Source organism: Wyeomyia smithii, chromosome 3 (genome assembly GCF_029784165.1).
Source record: "Wyeomyia smithii strain HCP4-BCI-WySm-NY-G18 chromosome 3, ASM2978416v1, whole genome shotgun sequence".
Lineage (NCBI taxonomy): Eukaryota > Metazoa > Arthropoda > Insecta > Diptera > Culicidae > Wyeomyia > Wyeomyia smithii.
Genome location: NC_073696.1, coordinates 99,609,230 through 99,632,189, shown reverse-complemented (window position 1 = coordinate 99,632,189; position 22,960 = coordinate 99,609,230). Strand labels below are relative to the sequence as shown.

At 38.7% G+C, this 22,960-nt stretch overlaps 1 protein-coding gene across 4 annotated transcripts in view; it reads right to left on the bottom strand.

Annotated features, from left to right (window-relative positions):
* Positions 1-1,335: 1,335 nt before the first annotated feature.
* Positions 1,336-22,960, bottom strand: part of LOC129733353 (nicotinate phosphoribosyltransferase) — a 63,930-nt gene continuing 42,305 nt past the window's right edge. For all 4 annotated transcript variants that reach the window (XM_055695167.1, XM_055695168.1, XM_055695169.1 and 1 more), the window contains 3 exons: positions 3,539-3,804; positions 3,071-3,480; positions 1,336-3,005 (listed from right to left, as the gene is read on the bottom strand). In XM_055695167.1, the coding sequence (XP_055551142.1) occupies positions 2,928-3,005; positions 3,071-3,480; positions 3,539-3,804 (754 nt within the window). In that variant the 3' untranslated portion in view covers positions 1,336-2,927. The remainder of the gene's footprint in view (positions 3,006-3,070; positions 3,481-3,538; positions 3,805-22,960) is intronic.

The window sequence follows — 22,960 nt, the reverse complement described above, 5'->3', positions numbered from 1 at the left end:
TTTGCTCTATCCGCTTCAGCCGGCGGTGGTTCGTTCGTGATCATATTCCAAATCAGATGTTTCTGCAGCTTGCAGAAACATCTTGACGTGGAATTGCCAGGTATTAAAGCTGGTGCCACATATTGCGGGATCTCTTGCGCCATACCTTCTCTGTGTGTGTGTCGCCCATAACCGTTGAGATTCAACAAAAAGTAAAGAAAAGACAGAAACTTAGGAATAATTAAGTTTTATTAAAATACGTTAAAAGTACGTCTTGCTTGACAAAGCAAAGCAAAGTCTAGGTGCAACATTCCGAACTTGACCTTCTGTTTTTTTATACACAGTAGCCAGCTGTTAAGTGTACAGGACAATTGAGGGGCTAGCGCCACGATCCTACTAACACTAACGGTCTCTCCCCAGTCGAGACTCGAATCTACGACAACTGGCTCGTTAGGCCAGCATCGTAGCTCGAGACCAGCTGAGAGGTGTACGTCTTGCTTGGACGGGAGCTTAAGCAGGAATGAGGTGTCCTAAAGCCTTTCATGGGATCAATGGTTACTATCAGGCGGTGAAAAGTCAGCGTTTGCGTTGTTTCTTTACACCCGCTTATTGTACCCTTACAAGTTTCGAAAAATTTCTAGATGGTTCGCATTCTCATATTCTATGCCATCCTTACATAGACCCCCCAAGATGATTCTAAGCACACGTCGTTCGAAAACGGTCAGCGCCTGCAAGTCCTCCTTAGGCATTGTCCATGTCTCGTGACTACTGGTCTTATAAGCGTTTTTCACATGATACACTTGGTACGGGTCGAAATTGACTAGACCTCAAAGTCTTGTGGAGTCCGTATTAGGCACGCAGCTATATTACGTCTACGGATTTATCCGCTCCATTGGTCCTTATGATCCGAGGTACACATATTCGTCTACCACCTCGAACTCACCTGAGGCGATTGCTACGCTACTTGTCATGCGAACCCTCATTGCGCTCGATTGGTTTTTGAGGTATTAACCTTCAATCCAATCTTTTTTGCTTCACGTTTCAGCATGGTGTACTGTTCAGCAACCGCCTGAAACATCCTTCCAACAAGTTCCTCGTCGTTGCGTGTTTCAAACGGGCTTGATGATGCTCCCGAATTCTTCACATAGCACTGTACATCATCCACTGGGTCTTGATCAGTGTTGTGAGTTCTACAGGAAAACTTTTTTCGTCCACGCTGTACTGACGAAGTCATTCCTCGTGCTGTCATGATCTTCTGCCTCTGCGCCATTCAAATTGTAATCAAATGTTTGAGTATAGCATGTTCTTTAATTGTCTTCAGGATTTTTCGAAGCTATAAAGGTGTTAAGTATAAAATTAATGATCAAGAATCAAACGTGAACAGCAGAGATTTATTGCTGTGACATGATATTTGTTTAGAGCTAATCCCCAGGTTTCAATAAATAACATTTTATTTATGTTGTGTGTCACGTGTATTTAGCGAAGCCCAGACACTGTGTGGGTTCGTACAAATTTTATTTAACTAGGTGTTAAATTGTTATCAATGTTATTTGAGTTTTTGTTTCTTCTACTTGAAGTGGCTTTTAAGTTACATGTTTTTGAATCAGTGGGTTGCTGTGGGTATTTCTACTGCTGTGTTACATATAGGGATGTTGCTATGGTGTTACAAAATACTACCATGCGCATTTTTTCTTTATCATAGACACAGTTTTAATATGTTTTAACAACTTTTTTCAACTCTATCAGATTGGAGCATAAAAGAAGTAAAGAAATCGCAATATCAATTACCACTTGATTAATCTTTTTGTTTCAAAAAACAAAAAATTAAGCTTATATCAAAATTCGAATGAAATAACATGCGAATGCCTAACAGAAAAGTATGGCAGCAGAGGGGAAAATAAACCCAATTCTTTTTATTGACTTAGAAAAGGTAACAAAAGAACATGAAGTTTTTGTTTCCCTATTTTTTTTTAAACATTTTCCAAATCCATACAAACGTAAGGATTTTAAAAATATATTCCAACACCATCTTACCGCTCAAAAACTACTTCTACTTCCGCTTCCTCAATGTATAAATTTAACAGCCGAAAAAACTGGGATAGAAAATGTCTTATTTGGTGCGCCCTAGTCTTGAATGAAAGCTTATTTTTAAGAACCGAAATGAGAACAATTGGCATCGTGTGTATGTGTATACGCTACGGTAGTTGCACTACAGAGAAATCATGTTCTCGTCTTTAAAATATCGCTAAATGTTACTTAAAAATCCGTGTAGTGTTCGAAGGCACGATAACTTGTTTTTTTTTATTTTGTGGTTCATTAGTTAACAGAAATATGTGAATTGCATATATTTGTGTATCTGTTTGTGTATAAGATTAGTACGGCTACGTTGTTTTTGTTTTCTTCCTAAATTTTAGTTTTAACTGCTTTGTTCAAAATTAATCTTTCAGTGTAAATATATCGGAAAAGTTAATTTGTAAGATACAAAACCGGCGCCAACGAAATTCGAACAACTTTTCTTGCATAAAGCTCTAAAACTAGAAAATAGTGTTTCAGTAACAAAGATTTGTAGAACTAGCAGCAGATTGCTTTGGAATGGCCATAATCTAAATCTGTTACTTGCCTAAAAAATAAGCTTCCATTTTGAGAGTCTTTGTTCTTTAATCAACCACAATAAATACGCTCGAACCTATGATCCTACAACATAATCTGTTCCGGTTTGTCTCCTTCTAGTTAATCTCTTTGTTTATGTTTCAAATTGTGCTATATTCGGGTGCGAATTGTTTGTATATTACTATGAACCACCGTTTCATTAATAGTCCTGTGAGGACGCAAAAAGCTACCAAATGTAACACACGTTGCTGTGTTTCGTTACGTAACAAATATAGAAGTGATTCAAAGGCAATTGAATCGGTGACACTATCACATAGCGACCAATGACCGCTAACTTATCATGACAGTTCGCCAATGGGGGCGTTCTGTAACCAGAGATCGTGAATAAAATTGTACAAATTATCGCTGACAGCCACCTGCAAGTAATGGAAAATAATATTGGAATGATTGACCTGACCTCCGAGCTTTATTTCAAAGTTACCTTGTAAGGTGTGGGATTCAATGTACGCTTATGATCTTGCCGTAAGGTCCTCAGGGAGTCCTGCACCCGTTCGCGAACCTCCTCCAACGATGGCATGGCTTGTGTTACTCGCCCGTCGGCCCAGTATATCTGGTACAACACTTCGACGCGTGCTGGACTAACGTAGGCGCGCTTGGATTCCTGAAACGGATGACGGCATAGCACTTTTTGGCCCACTTCCGGTGGACTTTCGTCCACCCGTTGCAGCAGGTCAATGAGAGCGTGGCCATCAGCGCCGTACAAGCGAAATACGTTCTTGTTACCGGGCATGGTAACCTTGGCCACATCCTGACTGAGTTTAATTCTCGGCTGGCTGTTGATTTCTACCATCTTGTAAACGCAACCCAGTGCCGGCTGACGCTGACAGGTCACTGAAAACAATTATGACATTAATCGACTATTTCCCTGTGATATAAAATTACACCATACCCAAATGCGTCCCGATACCAAAGCAATCGATCTTATGGCCTTGCTCATTCAGGCTGAGAATCGTCTCTTCGTTGATGTCGTTGGATGCCACGATGGTTAGTCGGCTGAACCAGGGCAACTTGAAGCACTCGGAAATCCGCTCGAATGTTTCCCTCGCGAGGCAGCTCAGGTAGGCCAGATCGCCGGAATCGATGCGAATTCCCACCGCTCGGTAATCCTGATCGTTGAGTGCCAACGCAACGGCGCAAAAGTTCAGCAAACCACTCCTGTACGAGCGGAAGGGTTAACGGAAACACGGAACAAGCAATATATATTTGAATTATTTAGGCCGGGTTGTGTGGGGTGAGTTCGGACGTTGTGGCAATTGTGTTAAATTCAACACTAAGCAAAAATCGTGGGTTTAGTAAAACAAACATCAACATATATGAATAATGTGATAATGAATGGTTGGTTTTAGGATGGAATTTGCAACATTAGAAAACAAATCGTCAGATAATATGACGTTTCACTACTGCTACGCATAAACTAGTATGCGTATTCATACTAGTATGAATAATGATTCTACATGAAACACTACTCTTAAACTACAGAGAGAAAATTTAAGACTAAAAATTAAGTTTTGTTCTAACTATTGGGAGCTCAGTTTGCATTGCATTTTATAATTACACAAAAGCTACGTTTCTCACAACCAAAATTGGTGTAAAATACGATTTTGTAACATTTGTGTGTTACAAAATATATGAAAGATTTAGAAATTTTTTCTGTTTGTCTGGTGCGTAATTAGAATTAATTCACAATGCAAGTTTACGCTAAATACGGATGAGAATGAAAAGAAAGTTATGACATACAGCATACAATTGAGTGTTCTCAATAGAGATAGATTCCGGCGGAATGGTTAGCTTATTAAAGGGTGACCCACATCAAATATCATCACGGAAAAAACGCTATAGAAAATTACCCAGTTGACCGATCCTTTTCGAATTTTCAGACAATAAAATCTAACTCATTAGTAAGCTTTTGGCAGATTCATTTCATTCAACTTCTCATGCCGGTTGTGGCGCTCGCTCCTTACGCTTAACTCCATTCATTAGGTTTTGTACAACATCTGGCTACTGTTTTTTCTGTATAGAACCTTTTCATGTATTTCTTGCCAATTATGGAAGTTTCTGCTCTCTTACTTCCTCCGGAACGTCAAACTTGTACTGGGCAGTGACGAACAGTAGCCCTAGAAGCTGGGAAGTCCGCCTTGATGTAAGTCTCATCATCCATGATGAGACAATAAGGCTGTGTTAGCATCTGGGTGTACAGTTTCCGGGCACGTGGCATTCGTCACGATTTGGAGCTTTCTGCACTTTGTACGACGTATGCAGTCGCTTTCTTTCCTTGCCTCTTTGAACGAAGGGCTAGGACAGATTCAACTTATTGGCCACATCCCCTACCGAAGCATCGAGATTTCGCGTAAAGGCTTTTACAACACGCTTGGTATCCTAATCATTAATAGATCATACATTCTGACCGCTTCACTCCTTCCGTTCGATACTCAGAGTTTCGTAGTAACGTTTAATCACACAACTCACCGTTGACTGCACGATTCCGAGTTGTTCTCCGATGTACCGATGAGAGCGCTGACGATTTTTCATGTGCTTGCGCAAAACCAATGCGCGACGTTGCTTTTCGGTTAACGGATTTTTTTTCTCCAATTTTCGAAAAACTGACAGCGATAACAATACAGTGTAAACAATACACTCCAAACTACTTCTTCCCAAAATTTCAAAGACAAAATACCCTATGGGCAATTTTCTACAGCAGTTTCTCGTGATGCAAATTGATGTGGGACACGCTTCACACATTTAGATTTTATTGCCGAGAGCTCAGTGAAATGTTCTGCAAGTTTTCGGCAGAATTTTCAAGAACTTCGGCAAACAAAATGTCAATAATTGCTGGTTTACGGGTATACATTTGCTGAATGTTCGACATTTGAGCAGAATCATTTCAAATCGCCTGGAAATACGCGAAAATTTAATCGACCATTTTTGATTTGAATGAAACTTTGCACACGTATTTGGTTTAGCAAACTGAGCATTTTTCACAGGTGGAGAGATTTTTTACACCCATGAGTTACATTCTGAAAGGGCGTATGCCTTTTGGCATAGGTTTTATTCGAAACATTGTAGCCCAGAAACCGTTGGTTGTATAGAAAAACTGTCTGAGAATGAGTTGTTGGGAATTAAAAATGCACCATAAAAAAATATACACTGTACAAAAAAAATTTTTTTTGACCAAAAAAATTAAAAATAAATATTAAATTTCAATTTAAAAAAAAAAAGAGTTGATTTTTTTTATTATTTTTTTTTAAAGAAGCTTGACGTTAATACGCAACTTTTAAAAAAAAGTCCAGGATGGAGAAATAAAAAATATTTTTTTCATGGTAGATTAATTTTTTTAAAAAAATTCTAATTCAAACATTTTTCAAAATATTTGTATTCTGATGATTTTTAAAGATGCAGAGAGTCGTTTTAAATCAAAAAGCTCTTGGTAGTAAACATTCTAAAGGCATTGGTTTTCGAGTTATTTTTAATTTAAGCTCGAAAAATTATAATTATTTAGGAAAATACACGTTTTTTTAATTTGTCCATGGTTCTCCAGCAAAACCCATACGTTCATTGGAATGCTTGATCAAAAATATACAGTTAATTTTTTGACAACAAAACGATTGGGCGAACGGTTCTCAAGAAAAGAGTTAAATGTTCTAAGTGATATAAATATATATAAGAATCAAATATTTATTTTCGAGTTTTATTATCTTGAGAACATATTTTTTATGACATAGATACTTTACAGAACTAGTTTCACTTTATATTTTATATACATCATAAGTAAATGATTGGACATCTTTTGGAAACATCTTCGTTTGTATCTTATTTTCTGAAATCGGAACAAAAGAGTAATACTTTTGTGTGGCAGCTATTATTATAGATTTTTTGAAAATATTGCTCCATTCTGTTACTCCTTGTTCATATTCTTCATATGATACCCAACTAAATGACATTTTTGATGAATTTTTATTACTTTTCTGATTAGACCAATCATACAATTCTTTTGCGCTTGTAATGGGATGTTCATGTTCTTTAGCTAAACTTGCATTTCCTGCCATTCGTTATAATATGCCACCAATTGCATCGCATGGGCCTTTACCATGAGAAGTCGCAAAAAAATGCCACTCTGCATCGACGTTTTATTTTGTTGTAAAGTTTTTTCTATTTTTATATTGTGAGGCAGCTCCATCAGAAATTAATATCGCTTTTTTCAACTCTATTGTTGTTTTCAAAAAACTCATTAATTTGGCGATGAACACCTGAACCGCAACAGTATCATGAGATTCTGATTCAGTGAGTGTTCCAGATTCTGAATAGTAAACAACGAAGGGATGAATGGTGGATTGACTATCATTCCAATAACTACACGAATCACAAATTGATAAAGACGTATTAAAATGAGCTTGACTGTTCAATATTTTTAATTTTGCGATAACGTTTTCGTTTAATTTGCGTAAGCTTGATGAGCACCGATGATCAGGAAAGGGTTTACAGCATTTGGGCTTGGTGTATTCCATTTTCACTTTATTCATCTTCACAAAATGCAAACTGTTACTAACACATCTGGAGTAGTGCAATCGTATTTATAAACGAAAACAGATATTATAGGTAACCCAGTAGTTATTGGTTGCGTACTTTACAAACAGTTATTATTAGTAAACAAGTAGGTAGTGTTGCACGACAAACATATTTTTTTTATAAAACATTCGCAAGGGGGAACGTGTAGGTAGGCTAAGGTTTAGCGCTTGAGTTATTTATCCAATCGTTTTGTTGTCAGAGAATGAATTGTATATTTTTGATCAAGCATTCCAATGAACGTATGGATTTTGCTGGAGAACCATGGACAAATTAAGAAAAACGTGTATTTTCCGAAATATTAATAATTTTTTGAGCTTAAATTCAAAATAACTCGAAAACCGATGCCTTTAGAATGTTCACTACCAAGAGCTTTTTGATTTAAAATGACTCTCTGCATCTTTAAAAATCATCAGAATACAAATATTTTGAAAAATGTTTAAATTAGAATTTTTATTAAAAAAATTAATCTACCATAAAAAAAATATTTTTCATTTCTCCATCCTGGACTTTTTTCAAAAGTTGCGTATTAACGTCAAGCTTCTTTAAAAAAAAAAAATAAAAAAAAAATCAACTCTTTTATTTTAAATTGAAATTTAATGTTTATTTTTAATTTTTTTTGGTCAAAAATATTTTTTTTTGTACAGTGTATATTTTTTATGGTGCATTTTCAATTCCCTACAACTCATTCTCAGACAGTTTTTCTATACAACCAACGGTTTCTGGGCTACAATGCTTCGAATAAAACCTATGCCAAAAGACATACGCCCATGGGCGCAACTACGGGGGGGCTAAGGGGGGCTACAGCCCCCCCCCCCCCCCTAGCAAGTTTTAAGCCCCCCTTAGAATTTCCCAGAGAATAATTGTAGTCAATATAAATACATCCCATACTTCCTATCAGAGCATCAAAATCAACACAAATTGAGAAGTCAATATTCATTGACTGAGACCTAGTACTGTGCCCAGGATCGATTCTCAAACCTAGCTCTCTTACTTACCTTACTAATAAGACGAGTGCCGTGGTGGCTCGTGCTGTATCAAGGAATTGTTGCCATGCTGCTCGGTTTGGGCTGTGTTTCGCCAGTTCCTCAGACGTCTCATCACCCGCAAGTCTCTTTCGATCTGGTCGAACCATCGCGCACGCTGCGCCCCCTAGTCCACAGGGTTGCTGAAGAGAAGTGATTTCACAGGATCACCGTCCGGCATCCTTACGACGCGACCGGCCCATCGCAACTTATTGACTTTCGCCAGGTGTGCAACGGGGTTCTCTCCAAGCAGCGCGAGCAGCTCATGGTTCATGCACTGTCGCCATTATCTGTCGTCTGTCTGTACTCCACAATAGATAGTCCGCAGCACCTTCTGTTCGAAAACTCCAAGAGCGTTGAGGCCAGAAGCGTTGATGTATCGATTCCGTAGAGAAATACCGGTCGTATCAGCTACATCGTCAACTTTTTACTTCGTCGCACTAGACTCGATCGAAGTGGTCATGCCAATACCCCCACCACAATTGGTGCGTAAAGGAGCCGTCGATGAGAACATGGTCAGTTTGGTTTGTTGTGCGTTGGTCAGGTGATCTCCAGGTGGTTTCGTGGATGTCTTTTTGGGGAAAGCAGGTTCTTCGGACTGCCAGTCTGCGGGAAGCTGCGAAGTTGACGCATCCCTGGCCGTTGTCGTTCGTGACGGTGTGCAGACTGTGCGGGCTAATCACTGGCTTATAAATGTTTTCCCTACCGACCTGAGCGTTCATGTCCCCAATGACGATCTTGATGTCTCTACGCGAGCAGCTATCGTAGAGTTTCCCCAGATGTGCGTAGAACGTTTCTTTCTCTATATCGGGACGTCCTTCGAGAGGGCAGTAGGCATTGAGGATGGTGTAGTTGTAGAACCGGCCTTTTATTCTCAACAAACACAACGTGTCGCTGAACGCCTGCCACTTGATTGCACGAAAAAAAAAAAAAGTAAAAGGTAAAATTGTACCCTGCGGCCACAAATTCGCCGTACCTTCTCTCCTTTTCGGTAAAGCTCCTGGAGCGCAACGATGCCGAACTGGTGAAGTTCTAGCTGATCCAGCAGGATCCGGTCGGCATTCGAGGCGTTAAGCGATCTACTGTTACATGTACCGTGCTTCTAATCGTCGGCCTCATTTCGTCACTAGATCATTGCGGGTAATTCCGGTTCGTTTTCAATTCTTGATTGTTCGTAGTATGTTTATTTAAGCATGCTGCTTTACTAGGGCTGCGATACCTAGTCTCGCGACTGGGCCGCCGTCTTGGGTGTAGAGGCGAGACACCGCATTTCATAGTTAACCGTCCACTTCGGGTCAGTCGCTGTTCGGGCCGACCCCATCCTGGGAAACAGACGCTCAGACAAGCTGCTCTCCAAGGAGAACAACTATCGCTTCCCTGTCAGCATACGACCAAGTTCCCACCGGTTCCCCAATCTTCTCATGGTTGCTCGTATTCCAGCCGGTTCCATGTGGAGTTAAGAATATGGCATTATGCCTTGGAACACACTGGGATCTATTTTATGCCGACTAACACGGGTGTACTGCTGGTACGCACTGCCCAGCCGTTTGCTAAACCTAGTTCGCCTCAATATCGAATCAGTGTCAGCTGGAAGAGATGGTCAAGATATTCAATACATCTTTGGAGATTTATTCCCGATTGAAGTGATTTTGTCTTCTGTTACGACACTACTTTATGCGTTTTTAAATAGGCGCATTGTAACTCTTTTTCCTATTTTTTTCAAATGAAGTGTAAGAAAACTAGCCCCCCCTAGGAATTTTCCTTAGTTGCGCCCATGCATACGCCCTTTTAGAATGTAACTCATGGGTGTAAAAAATCTCTCCATCTGTGAAAAATGCTCAGTTTGCTAAACCAAATACGTGTGCAAAGTTTCATTCAAATCAAAAATGGTCGATATTCGACCATAGGCGATTTGGCGCGATCTTGCTCATTTGTTGAAAAAATTTGCCGAGCTCGATCAGCTGTTGGGAAGTTTGCTGAGATTAATTAAGTGTGTAGATTGTTCCAATATAATAAATCCACTTATGATTACCATTACAATGCCACCATTCCCAATAACGTGCAGTATTCAACCAAATTTTCACTGAGTCCTGTCGTTTACATAAAAAAAAAAAAAAAAAAACAGAAGTCGGTAATTTTTTTGACCATTTCGCGCAAAAATTTAATTGGGTATTGCTTTTCTCTCGACCAGTGAAAACGAATTGTGCACAAATGGGACACCGTGAGAGGTATTTCGATTAGAAATGACCCAGAGACGCAGGTTTCGGGGTAGTTCAAAGTGCATTACGAATTACGTGCCCCGAGACGTGGTAGAAAACCCGAGTCTGCTCTTCACAATAGACAGGAAAACAAGGATTACTACAAGCGGCATCCTTCAGCATCAGTACGAGATGTGGCGAAAAAACTAGGTACCTCATCGACTAACGTTATGCGTTCCAAAAACAGAATGGGCCTACAGACTCAATAGAATCAAAAGCAGCCAATACGAAGCACCAAACAGGTTGAATCTGTAAAACCGAGGATAAGGAAGCTTTATGACATACTTCTGATCGAAGAATCGGAGTGTGTTATTCTGGATAATATAAAATTCTACCAGGACCGCAATTTTATACCGCACCTAAAAAATGAACGTCCCTAAATGAGTGAAAGTCGTTCACACCGAAAAAATCTGGAGGTTATGGTATGGCGAGTCATTTGCAAATGAAGAAAAATGTCTCGTCCATTTATTGCGACTGACACAATGAATGGCATAATTTACGTGTCTAAATGTTTGCAAAAAAGTTGTTACTCTTGAATGAAAATTATAACAATCGAACGATTTTTGATCCGATCTTGCATCTTGCTTTTACTCTAAGGATGCCCTAAAGTGGTAATCTACAAGCTGTCAGAACAGTGTCGAGAGCAATTATCACTCTTTCATCACTAACATCCATATGGGTCTCTCCAGATGCACTAAACTTATACCCTACAACAAAACAGCTGATAAACACTCAAAGCCTTGGGTGGATGGTGAAATGAAGCAATGTATCCGTACGAAGAACTATTGATATGGCAAACGTAGACGTAATCCAACAGATGAGTTCATCCGATGTGTGTACGCAGACTGGTGTAACAAAGTAACTAGTATGAAGCGAAGGAAGAGAAGTCAGTACTATGCCGCTAAGTTTCATCGTTGTAGTGACAACATTGTGAGGACTTGGGACACTATCAGGGAAGTGTTAGAGAGAAAATCGATGCATACGATCACACGCGGTGGCGCTTCAGATGTCTGCAAACAACGGATTGCCGAAGAGGCAAATGAATATTTTGCCTCGGTGGGGAAACGTTTGGCTGAAAGACTTCCCTATGCTGCAAACATCCCATGCGTGAACAAACTGCAATTGCTCTAAAGTTAGCTCCCGTTTCAATTTTTGAGGTGAAAAAAATAATTGGTGACCTCCGTCCATCTGCGTCGTCAAGGTATGATAAAATTCAAACTAAAATGTTTAAATCTTGTTAAGACGAGATCGTCTCTGGCGCAACCGATGTGGTTAATTCATCAATCTATCAGTGTTCAGTACCATCGAAACTTAAAGTAGCAAAAGTGGTTGCCATTCCGAAGACCTCACAGGCGAAAAGTTTTTCCGATTTTCGCCCTATTAGCGTTCCTTGTGGTACTGGTAAGATTCTGCAGAAAATTGTAAATAAGCAATTGGTGAATCATCTCGAGCAACACAAGCTGATTTCACCGATACAATATGGATTTCGTCCAAAGTCGAACACGCAAACTGCTCTGTTTGACGTCGTTTCTAAGATCCAGATGCACCTCGACAGAAAAGAGAAAGTTGCTGCAGTTTTCCTCGACTTAAGCAAAGCATTTGACACATGTAGTAGAAAAATTTTGCTGCGAAGATTAAGTGAGTTAGGTGTAAAAGGACGGTCTATGCAATGGTTTCGGAGTTTCGTTGAACAACGATCGCAGTTTGTGCAAGATAAAAATATTAAAAGTTCATTGCAAGTTAATAACTATGGGGTGGTTCAGGGGAGCACCCTTGGACCCACCCTATTCAATTGTTACGTCAACAATTTGAAAGATCTTCGTTTGCATGGTACACTATACATGTATGCTGATGATATTGTGCTGATTTATGCTGGTGCATCGTGTGAGGAACTTCAACGTTCAATCAATGAAGATCTGTGCGCTTTGCATAAATGGATGATTGAACACAAGCTAACCGTGAACATTAGTAAAACAAAATATATGTTGTTCAACATTCCGAAAGACTGCAGTCCGAGCATTTTATATGATAGTGAAACTATTGAAAGAGTAGATGTGTTTAAGTATTTAGGAATTTGGCTAGATAGTGAACTTAAATGGACTGAGCACATACGAAGATTAGGTGCTAAACTTGCTCATATTGCTGGAGTGTTTAGAAGAATCTGTGACCTAGTTCCAATTGAGACAAAAACAAACTTATATTATTCACTGTTTCATAGTAATTTGGTGTACGGAATATTGATCTGGGGCGCAGCGAATAAAACAACAGTGAATCCTCTGCAAGTGATCCAGAATAAGGCAATCGAAAATCTCTTTGGTTACCCGCAACGAACATCGACGGAATTTATACATTCGAGACATCGGTTGCTGTTGGTGGAGAACGTGTACAAGCTGAACGCCTGCATGCATATCCACCAGATACTGCAAAACGCTATCCACACAAACACCGAACTGTATAGGAGTTCCGATCAGCAGCAACATGAAACCAGAGGCAGGGGAAACTTGGTGGTAGACAGAAGTAACACTAGAAGATTTGGTCAAAACTCAGTGCTTAAAAAATCAATATCTTTTTATAATAATCTTTCCGAAGAATTGAAAGCTCTTAATTAACTCGTTTCAAAAAAATAATCTCAAAGCAAATGTATTATCAGAACAAACCCTCAATAATTAATTTGAAAAAATAATGTCAGTTTCGCTAAAAAAAAAATGTAAAGAAGAAATGTAATTTGTAACAACTGTTAATTGAAAACTAAGCTGTCTTCATGGGCCGCCGGCTCATAGACAAACACTGTTTCATAAATAAATAAATAAAATAAATAAATAAAAAACCGACAATGTCTCTTGTGTATCATACGAGATGCATCCATCAAACTGCCGTAAAGTGCGCCCTACCTAAACTTTCTGGGCTTCGATGGAGGCGAAGCTGAAACCAGCGCACAATTGTGAAAAATTCAAGAAAGATTGGCCTAAAGTGGTAAAAGTGGTCGGGGAAAGCACTGTGCAGAAGCTTATGAGTGGTGTTAAGAAAAAATTAAGGAAACTCGCGCACCCAAATTGAAAAGAAAACATTACTATTAAGTATACTTGAGAATACGATGACCGAAAAATTCCTATATATTTTGTTTTATTGAAAAATGAAAGTATATTTATAATTTTCGGAACAGTCTATAAGATATATGTTGGGTAAGCAAAAGTAACAGTTTCATATGATCTTGCCACGAATCGAAAAGAGTAATTCAATTCAAGTAATAATTCTAAAGTATTCAACAAATAAATTACGCATTTCCACAAGTTTGTCTGTTTGTTTACAACATAGAAAATTTGGTTTAAGTGTTCAAATTCGGTATGTAGCAAGATTGGCAAATTTTGGAGTTGAGATTCAGGCTAATCAAAATGGCGCGAATATTGAACAATATATTTGCCGAAAAAATTGCCTTTTTTGTTGTTCCAGAATATCTTGTCGATACACACGTGCGTTGAAAATTGGTTGCCGGGTTCCAAGATATTATATTCGGATTTTGTTTCGCCTTTGTTTGGATAAAATACTATTCAATTTTGATTTTTTACGTCTAAGAATTAGCTAATCTTGTTAATTTATAGATTGCTATAAATTAAAAATATGTAGAAATAAAATTTAAGTCCGTTTTCTAGAGATTTTTTACCAATTGAAACAATAATCACTTGTCGAAGATATTCGAATTTATTACCACAGAGGCATTCCAGAGAAATGAATAAAAATAAATATTTTTTTTAACATGTCATTTCCAATTTCGATGAAAGTTCAGTTGTTCCTTTTGATAGAGAAATCATTTTATGATATCAGTTGTTCATGTTGACTCAAGACTGTTGTTTCAAAAAGACCTATCCAAAAATGTGACTGATGAATGGAATATTCTATATCAGGAAAACGGTTTGTTTGATTGGGATAGTGCCTTCGGCAAAGTGTAGACAATGAAACTGCGGTTCTATAATATATATACGGTAAAATGTTTTTTTTTTGTCTGTGCCAAATTTTACCAATTGTCACAAAATAATAAATATTTTAAAAAGTTCTCTTTTAAAACATCTAATTTTCAGCACATAGAGATAACAATGTTTACAGTGATTGTTTACAATATGTCTAAATTTGACAATGGTTAAATGAAAAACGAAAAAGTTAAAGTTCTCAAGAAAAATATTTTTTTTTTATTTGAGCAAAATGGTTTGTTTGATTTATGTTATGTCTTCAGCAATGTAGATGTAGATAGTATTTTTGCCGTTCCAGAAAAAATATATACCTTAAGAAAAAAAAAATTTCTTGAGATAAAGTTAGAATAACTAATTATACCTAAATTGCAGATCTCCACGGTCTAATTTTTGAAGATCGGATTTTTTTATAAAAACTATACATTATTAGCTAAACCTTGATGCTTGTTTGAACGTGGTCGAATAAAAACGAAGTAGCGTAGACTGTCTCAGGCGTAAGATTGACAGCGAAACCTGTCTCTGCTCAATTTCGCAGCTCCCGGTTTTTTAAATCTGGATTTACTTGATATAAGTACTCACTGTCTAAATTGGTTACCTAGTGAGTTCATCTTATTTTTACAACCTTCTGATAACAGGGTTTGCCGGTGAGCTACATATATTCAATTTCAACGTGACCTGGCCAGTATAAGAATGATTGATTATGTTACAAAACAGCGTGTTGGATTGGTAGGGGAGCAACGGGCCAGATGGACAGGGCGGGCAAGATGGACCATTGCTTATTTCTATAGAAACTATTAAAATTTACTCAAATTATTCATGCCAGTCACATATGAACAGAAATTTGTGAATTTCGAGATATTGTATAGATTGGAACAATAGTTAGTTATTTGAAAAATAATCAAACTAAGTTCACTCTCAGCAGCAGAGCAATGTAATGTAGTTTTCGCCGTGTCGCATTTAAGCTTCCGCTGTTGTAATCTTTTTCACCTTGTGAAATGAAACTCAAAGTCATTAAAACTCTTCTGAAATAAAATCATCAAATCATAAAGAAGAACCGTACAAAACGCACCAGTTGGCCCATGCTAATAATTTCCCGAAATACTCACACATGTGTCTTTCTTCGTTTTGCCTTTCTCCTAGAAAGGTATAGCAATCACTTGCAAAACCGCTCGACGAGCTGAGCATTTTCTGTATGTGTGTGTGTGTGTGTGTGTGTGTGTATGTGCAGATTTTTATTCTCACTCACTTTTCTCAGAGATGGCTGGACCGATTTTCATGAAATTAATTGCAAATGAAAGGTCTTGTTGCCTTATAAGACCCTATTGAATTTCATTGTAATCGGATTTGTAGTTTAGAGGTTATGTTTAAAAATGTGAAAATCATGAAACATCAATATCTCAGAAACTACACAACCGATTAGAACAAAATTGGGACGGGGTACCTAGAAAACCCTTAAGTTTTGAATTTCATAAAGATTGAACTTGTGGTTCAAAAGTTATGAAAAGAAACGTGTTCTTAAGACTTTTTAATCTCACTCATGTTTCTCAGAGATGGCTGTACCGATTTTCATAAAATCAGTGTCAAATGGAAGGTCTAATTGCCCCATAAGACTCTATTGATTTGTTTTGCAGTCGGACTATTACTTTGCCTGTTATGTTTCAAAATGTGAAATTTAGCTATGCAAAGGAACATATTCCGAAGACTACTTGGACTCACTCACTTTTCTCAGAGATGGCCGACCCGATTTCCACAAAATTATTGTCAAATGAATGGTCTAGCTGCCTCAGAAGACCCTATTGAATTTTACTGTAATCGAACTGTAACTTCATTTGTAATGTGCCGACTTGTGAAAATCACGAAACTTCATTATCTCAGAAACTACACAACCGATTTGATTCTTATTATCAGATGAGCGGGCTAGTTGAGGGTTAACTGATGAATTATGATTGAACACGTGGTTTCAAAGTTTGGCTGCCCTACACGTTCCCATTTCATTTGATTATCATCGAACTTAAGCAATCGTTATGTATTGAATTGTTAATAAAACAACGAAAGTCTATTATCTCAAAGATTACATGACTTATTTGAACATAACTAGTGTCATACGAACGAGTCATCTCTTAAACTTACAAATAACAAACTTCATAACAATTTGATATGTGGATCAAAAGTTATGGAAAGAAGAGAGATTCAAAGACTATTTAAAACTATACCTGCTTTGATCGATATATGTGGCCTCAACATAATTTAAATGTGGTGTCGTAATATTAGAACGTTCCAAGTTCATTGATTTCTTGCGGTTTGGATGGATGGTACTTGGTCATTTGCCGCTGTTTTTCCGACACCGGAAGTCGCCATTTTGGATATCATAATGGCATTTGGAGACAATTTCTGGGTTTTGAACGGCATACTGGTTAAAGAAAAACTCATATTGGGTGGTATTTGGTCATTTTCGGCTATTTTCAGAAACCGGAAGTCGCCATCTTAGAATTCAAAATGCTATCTGTGGTCGATTTTAGCTCCTGTGTATTATTCTAGATCCGGATATTATTATATTGGGCTGAAATCGGCCATTTTCGGCTGTTTTCCAGAAACCGGAAGTTGCCATCTTACAATCCAAAATGTTTTCTGAGGTCGATTATGGAACATATTTGTTACCACTAAAAACATTTACCTGCCAATATGGTTCCATTTAGTTGATTAGTTCGCGAGATGTGTAAAAATTTGTGAAGAAACATGTATTTCCAGAAGAGGGAGGGGCGTCAAACCATTATGGACATATTTGTTACCTCTAAAAACATTCACATACCAAATTTGGTTGTATTTTCTTGGTTGGTTCTTGAGCTGTGTGAAATTTGTGTTTCATTTTTCATGGGATCGCTCCCTTATAGAAGAGGGAGTCGGGTTTCAAACCATTATGTACATATTTGTTACCACTAAAAACATTTACCTGCCAAATATTGTTCCATTTGGTTGATTAGTTCTCGAGATGTGCACAAATTTGTGTTTCATCCAACTATTATGGACATATTAGTTACCCCTTAAAACATCCACATGCCAAATTCGGTTTTATTTGCTTGGTTTGTTCTTGAGTTGTGTAGAAATTTATGTTTCATTTATATGGGACCCCTCCCTTCCAGAAGAGGGAGGGGTCTCAAACTATCATAGGAACCTTTATCGGCACCAAAAACCCCTACATACAAATTTTCACGTCGATCGGTTCGGTAGTTTTAGGGCCTATATGGATCAGACAGACAGACAGACAGACTTGACTGCATTTTTATATGTAAAGATTACAACATCAATTTTTTAGAACCTTAAGAGTGAATATACATTTATTGGATTGAAGCGTTCATGTAAATCTATTTTTACAAATAAAAAATTGAATGAGAAAGGCTGGGTCTGACCACTAGGTGGATTAATTTAGGTTTTTTCATATAGACCCAACTTTCCTACAGTTCTCATATAAAAAAGTTTGTCATAATGACTAGAATACTCGAAAAACTGTACAATTGGCTGTGGCTCTGTCCAACACATAGTTATTCATGAATTTTATGTGAGCTTTTATGAAATGTAAACATTTATGATATGAAACTGCGGTTTCTCTAACATTCACACTTTTGTGATTTATATTACTATGAATATTTCAATTTATTGCACTAACTTTCGTCAACATTTACCTAAAAACGATCAAAATTTAAATTGGGGCAGAATGCACGAATATTGCTTGACAACTTGGGCCACGTTCCATTACTTTTAATTTTACTTCTGAGACTTCAAGCGCTTCTCACTGCGCGTGCTGATTTCTGCTAGTGGCATTATTCTTTGTCGCTGTCTTCCTTGCTCGCATTTACTCCCGAGACTCTTTTACTCGCGTGTAGTCCCCTTCTCGCGAGTACAACCAGCCGAGTACAATTGTTACAAGATGCATTACGATAGTTGGGGAGGGACAAAAAAAAAATATTTCAAATAGGGTAACGGACTACTTCGGTAGCGGTTGCCTTCGGCAGGTTTTGCATTAGGCTGCTATAAATCAGTCCGATACCCTACACGCTTCAGTATGCGATACTTCACAGATTCTTCCCCCACGTTCGGCTGTCGGTGCATGAAGCTAAAAAGCTAAACCGGGTAGGTGAAGAAAACATTTCCGTTTTCGAGCACAGGTTTTTAAGCACTCCTCCTAGTCGAGCAATTTTAGTCGAGTACTCCTACTCGCTAGCAGAAACTCGCGAACTCTTTTACTGTCGCTGAGTAGCAATACAAAAGAGTTTACTCGTGTCGATGCGTGCTTGCTGCTACTCAGGGGAACGCATGAAGAAAGCGTGTGGGTAAAAGACTTGAGAAGCGTAACTAAAATTCATAGCCAACTTCATAATCAAGTTCAGCCAATCGGGTGCCCGCAATGATGCAATCCAAGCACTTCCCCAGCACAGACGCGAAAGTATACAAACGATTTGACTTTGTAAACGCTTTGTTGTTGTTGTTGCTTTGTTCGCTCGAGTGCACGACACGCTCACCGGAAGTTTAGCTGCCATTAGTCACACAAAAAGCTAGCATGCAACAATTTAGTCTTCATTGTACATACGATCGCTGTAATAGGATGATTTTTCAAAAATCACATCGACCAATAGCAAGCAGGCATGCCGCAGCGCAGTAGGCGGCGATTTCATGTTTGTGCGGTTTTTGCTGCAGCACACATTTGTTCACATCATTTGATTACAGCATTTCATATCGAACAGCGCCTCGTTTTTTAATGCATGAAAATTATTCAAATGAAATAGCTATTATTGTTCTACCATTCGCTAGAACGTTGCAAATAGTGATAAAAACTTTGAAATCGCGTACCCAGAAGTGTTTAATTTTTTGACCGGAGATGGCAAAAGCAACGATCGAAAATAGTTTAATTCCTCCACCATTTCCTCGGCTTTATTTGAATACTGTGTTTACATTGTCTTTCAACTATCGAGGGATAACGTTGCTCAACTCCGCATATAAAATGCTCTCCCGTATCCTGTTCTTCAGATTGAGACCGTTAACGGAATCCTTTGTTGGCGAATACCAGGCTGGTTTTCGACAGGGGCGTTCCACGACGGATCAAATCTTTACCCTGCGACAGATCCTCGATAAGTTCCGGGAGTACAACTTACCGACTCACCATCTGTTTGTGGACTTCGGGGCGGCATACGACTCAGTGAAAAGAAACGAGCTGTGGCAGATTATGCTGGAACACGGTTTCCCTACGAAACTAATAAAGCTGAGTCGTATGACACTGGAGGAATCAAAATCGTGCGTGCGGATAGCTGGCGAGACATCAGCCGCGTTCGTAACGTTGGATGGACTGAAGAGGGGGATGCGCTCTCCAACCTACTGTTCAACATCGCTCTTGAGGGTGCAGTACGAAGAGCAAACCTAGAAAGAAACGGTACGATCATTACGAAATCTCACATGCTTCTTGGCTTTGCGGACGACATCGATATCATCGGTATCAACCGTAAGGCCGTGTAGGAGGCCTTCGTACCTTTTAAGAGGGAAGCAGCGAGATTGGGGCTTGTCATTAATTCTGCCAAAACGAAGTACATGGTAGCTGGCAGAGAGCGTGGGAGTCCCCGTGGTGTTGGTGCTGAGGTGGAGATAGATGGGGAACGATTTGAAGTGGTTGACGAATTCGTTTATCTTGGTACGCTTGTGACATGTGACAACGATATGAGCCGTGAAGTGAAACGACGAGTTGCAGCTACGAGCAGGGCTTTCTACGGACTGCGTAACCAGCTAAGGTCCCGTAGTTTGCAAACTCGCACAAAACTAGCGCTCTATAGGACGCTGATACTCCCGGTGGCCCTTTACGGACATGAAGCATGGACGCTGAAGGAAGCTGATCGACGAGTGCTCGGAGTTTTTGAGCGTAAAGTTCTGCGATTGGCGGTAAACTGGAAGAGGGAGAGTGGCGCAGACGCATGAATCACAAGTTGTACCAGGTATACAAACATGCTGATATAGTGAAGGTAATACAGCGGGGCAGGCTTCAGTGGGCTGGACATGTAGCCTGACGAGAGAGCCGCAAAAACTATCTTCAGTAGAGAACCAGAGAAGAGGCCGTCGACTCCGTGGTAGGCCTCGCACGCGGTGGATGTGCGCGGTGGAAGAAGATGCACGATCTGCTGGTGTACGGGGAGACTGGAGAACGGCTGCCCAAGACAGAAGAAGCTGGACAACTCTAATTCGTTCGGCCCTAGACCGGTGAACGGTCCGTTAGCCAACAAAGTAAAAGTAAGTAAGTTATATTGTCTTTATATTGTGACACACCAATGGCTTTTTTAACTTATTTATCAAACGAGCATTATTTCAGCGGTTTATTCTGTATTAAACATACTAAACGACTCAATAACAACAACAAACAAATTTTGAAATAGCTCCATGGTTGAAAAATGATCGCATTTAGTGAAAAACAATTTGAGCGTCACTTTTCAATCACTTGGGATAAATGAGAGAGGCCAATTGTAATTTGTACTTGGCAGGAGGGACGGAAGAGTTCACTTTGAGCTACTGTATTTCGTAATAGCTTTAGCTTCAGACCCAGCGCTTTTGGCTAGCTCACCTGGTAACAGCAAAAGAAGGGGGGCCAAACTTGGCTGCTTTACTGCTTATCCGTGGCCCGCTTGTGTCCTCGATGCCATCTTAATGACGAGTTTGTTGGCGGAAAACGGATGCACTTCGCACATAGCGTTTTTCTTTATACCTAGAAACAACGCGCAGCACAGCCCAAACTACATTCTTCCATGTCGCGTTTATCCTCTCCGTTGGTAATAAGGGCATTCGCACGTGTTTATTTCATCACATCATTATTTAGTCGTTCACTGACTTTCGTACGATTCGGGTGTATATTTTAAAATCGGTTTCAGTTCACATTTATTCTTCGAGTTTCTCGTAAATACGCTTCTAGTACGTAGGGTGGTAAACGTAGAAGAATGCGCACAGCCAGTCCTAAAGCTGACAACGCCACGGCCAGTAGCCGTAAATTATGTGGGTTGGTACAGGAATACCTTACGATCTGGCAGTTGCAATGTACTTTGCTGCTGCTGTGGAGATGTTGGAACTGACGGGGAACGCAAATAGAGATAAAAGAACGAGAATCATCCTGCGCATGGCGATTCACAATGATGAGAAAGTAACCAAGTTTAAATCCGGCGTCACTAATTGCCCAGAGAAATGTTCTTCCGAATATCCAAGCTTTGTGAAAAATCCCAATCGTCCTTTTAGGGACTATAACTTGCTTTCAATTGAAGCAGTTAATGAGTTTTTTACATCTCAGTACTATACAGTAAACATGAGTTTACTATCAATAACAAGTATCAATGCAATTCTTGAATTAGACACACTTTAAAAAGTCAATTAAAAGCATCGTTAATAAATATGCAACCTGTGATCAATTTTTTGAATGTGTTTATCAACTTCTCGTGCAAACAAATTTGGAACTGGATGCAAATAGAATGAAACTTAACTTTTACAGATTGCCAAACAAAAAGCACATTAATAATATAAAAGGTTCATTCTTAATGTTAGTTCGCTAATTGGGATGTTTGCATCAGTTGCGTTGTTCAACAACTTCGAGTTGCACGAATCGAAATCCATGTGGGCTATTCAATGAAGAATTGATTGATTTGAACAGACATAATGACTCATTGATGAAACACTCTTAACAAAGCATTTATTATTACCAAGCAAACGAACAATTGTGTTGTTTAGTCGAAATCCGTTTAATGACAACTCTACAAGCTATAAATCAATAAAATTGTTTGTCGGAAAGTGTACGTATTCAACGTCAGTTATGCGGTCGTGTCTTGGATACAACATCTTACTATTTCCTAGAACCACAATTTAGTTTTCTACATCTTTGCTATACAACATCTTATACAATATACAACATCTTACTATTTTCTAGAACCACAATTTGGTTTTCTACATCTTTGCTAAATACATTATTTTAATCAAACAAACGATTTTTATGATACAGAAAATTTTATCCATCAGTCACATTTTTGGATAGGCCCTATTGAAACAGCAGTCGTGAGTCTACATATGAACTAATATCAGAAAATGATTTTTTTACCAAAAAGGAACAACTGTACAAGGTTTCAGCCAAATCGACAGTGACAATGCCCCATGTGTTATAATACTTTGTGACATCAAGGTTTTATGATAAAATAATTACCGTACAGTGTTCATTCACCGCGAGGGTTTCATTCACCGCTCACTTTCCACTAAAAAGCTATTTATTCTTTAGCAAAACACACTATACGAAAAATATTTTCCCCAATCCTTCAGAAAAGTTTTGCTGAAGTATCAATGAAAATATTTTTTAAAAAGTGTGTTTTCTTATGGAAAAAAATACCTCCCAGGTGAAAAGTGAGCGGTGAATGGGCACTGTACGGTAAATTGTAACGTGTAAAACCATAGCAATCAACATTTTTTTAGAACATCTCATCCTATTTTCAGTACACATCGG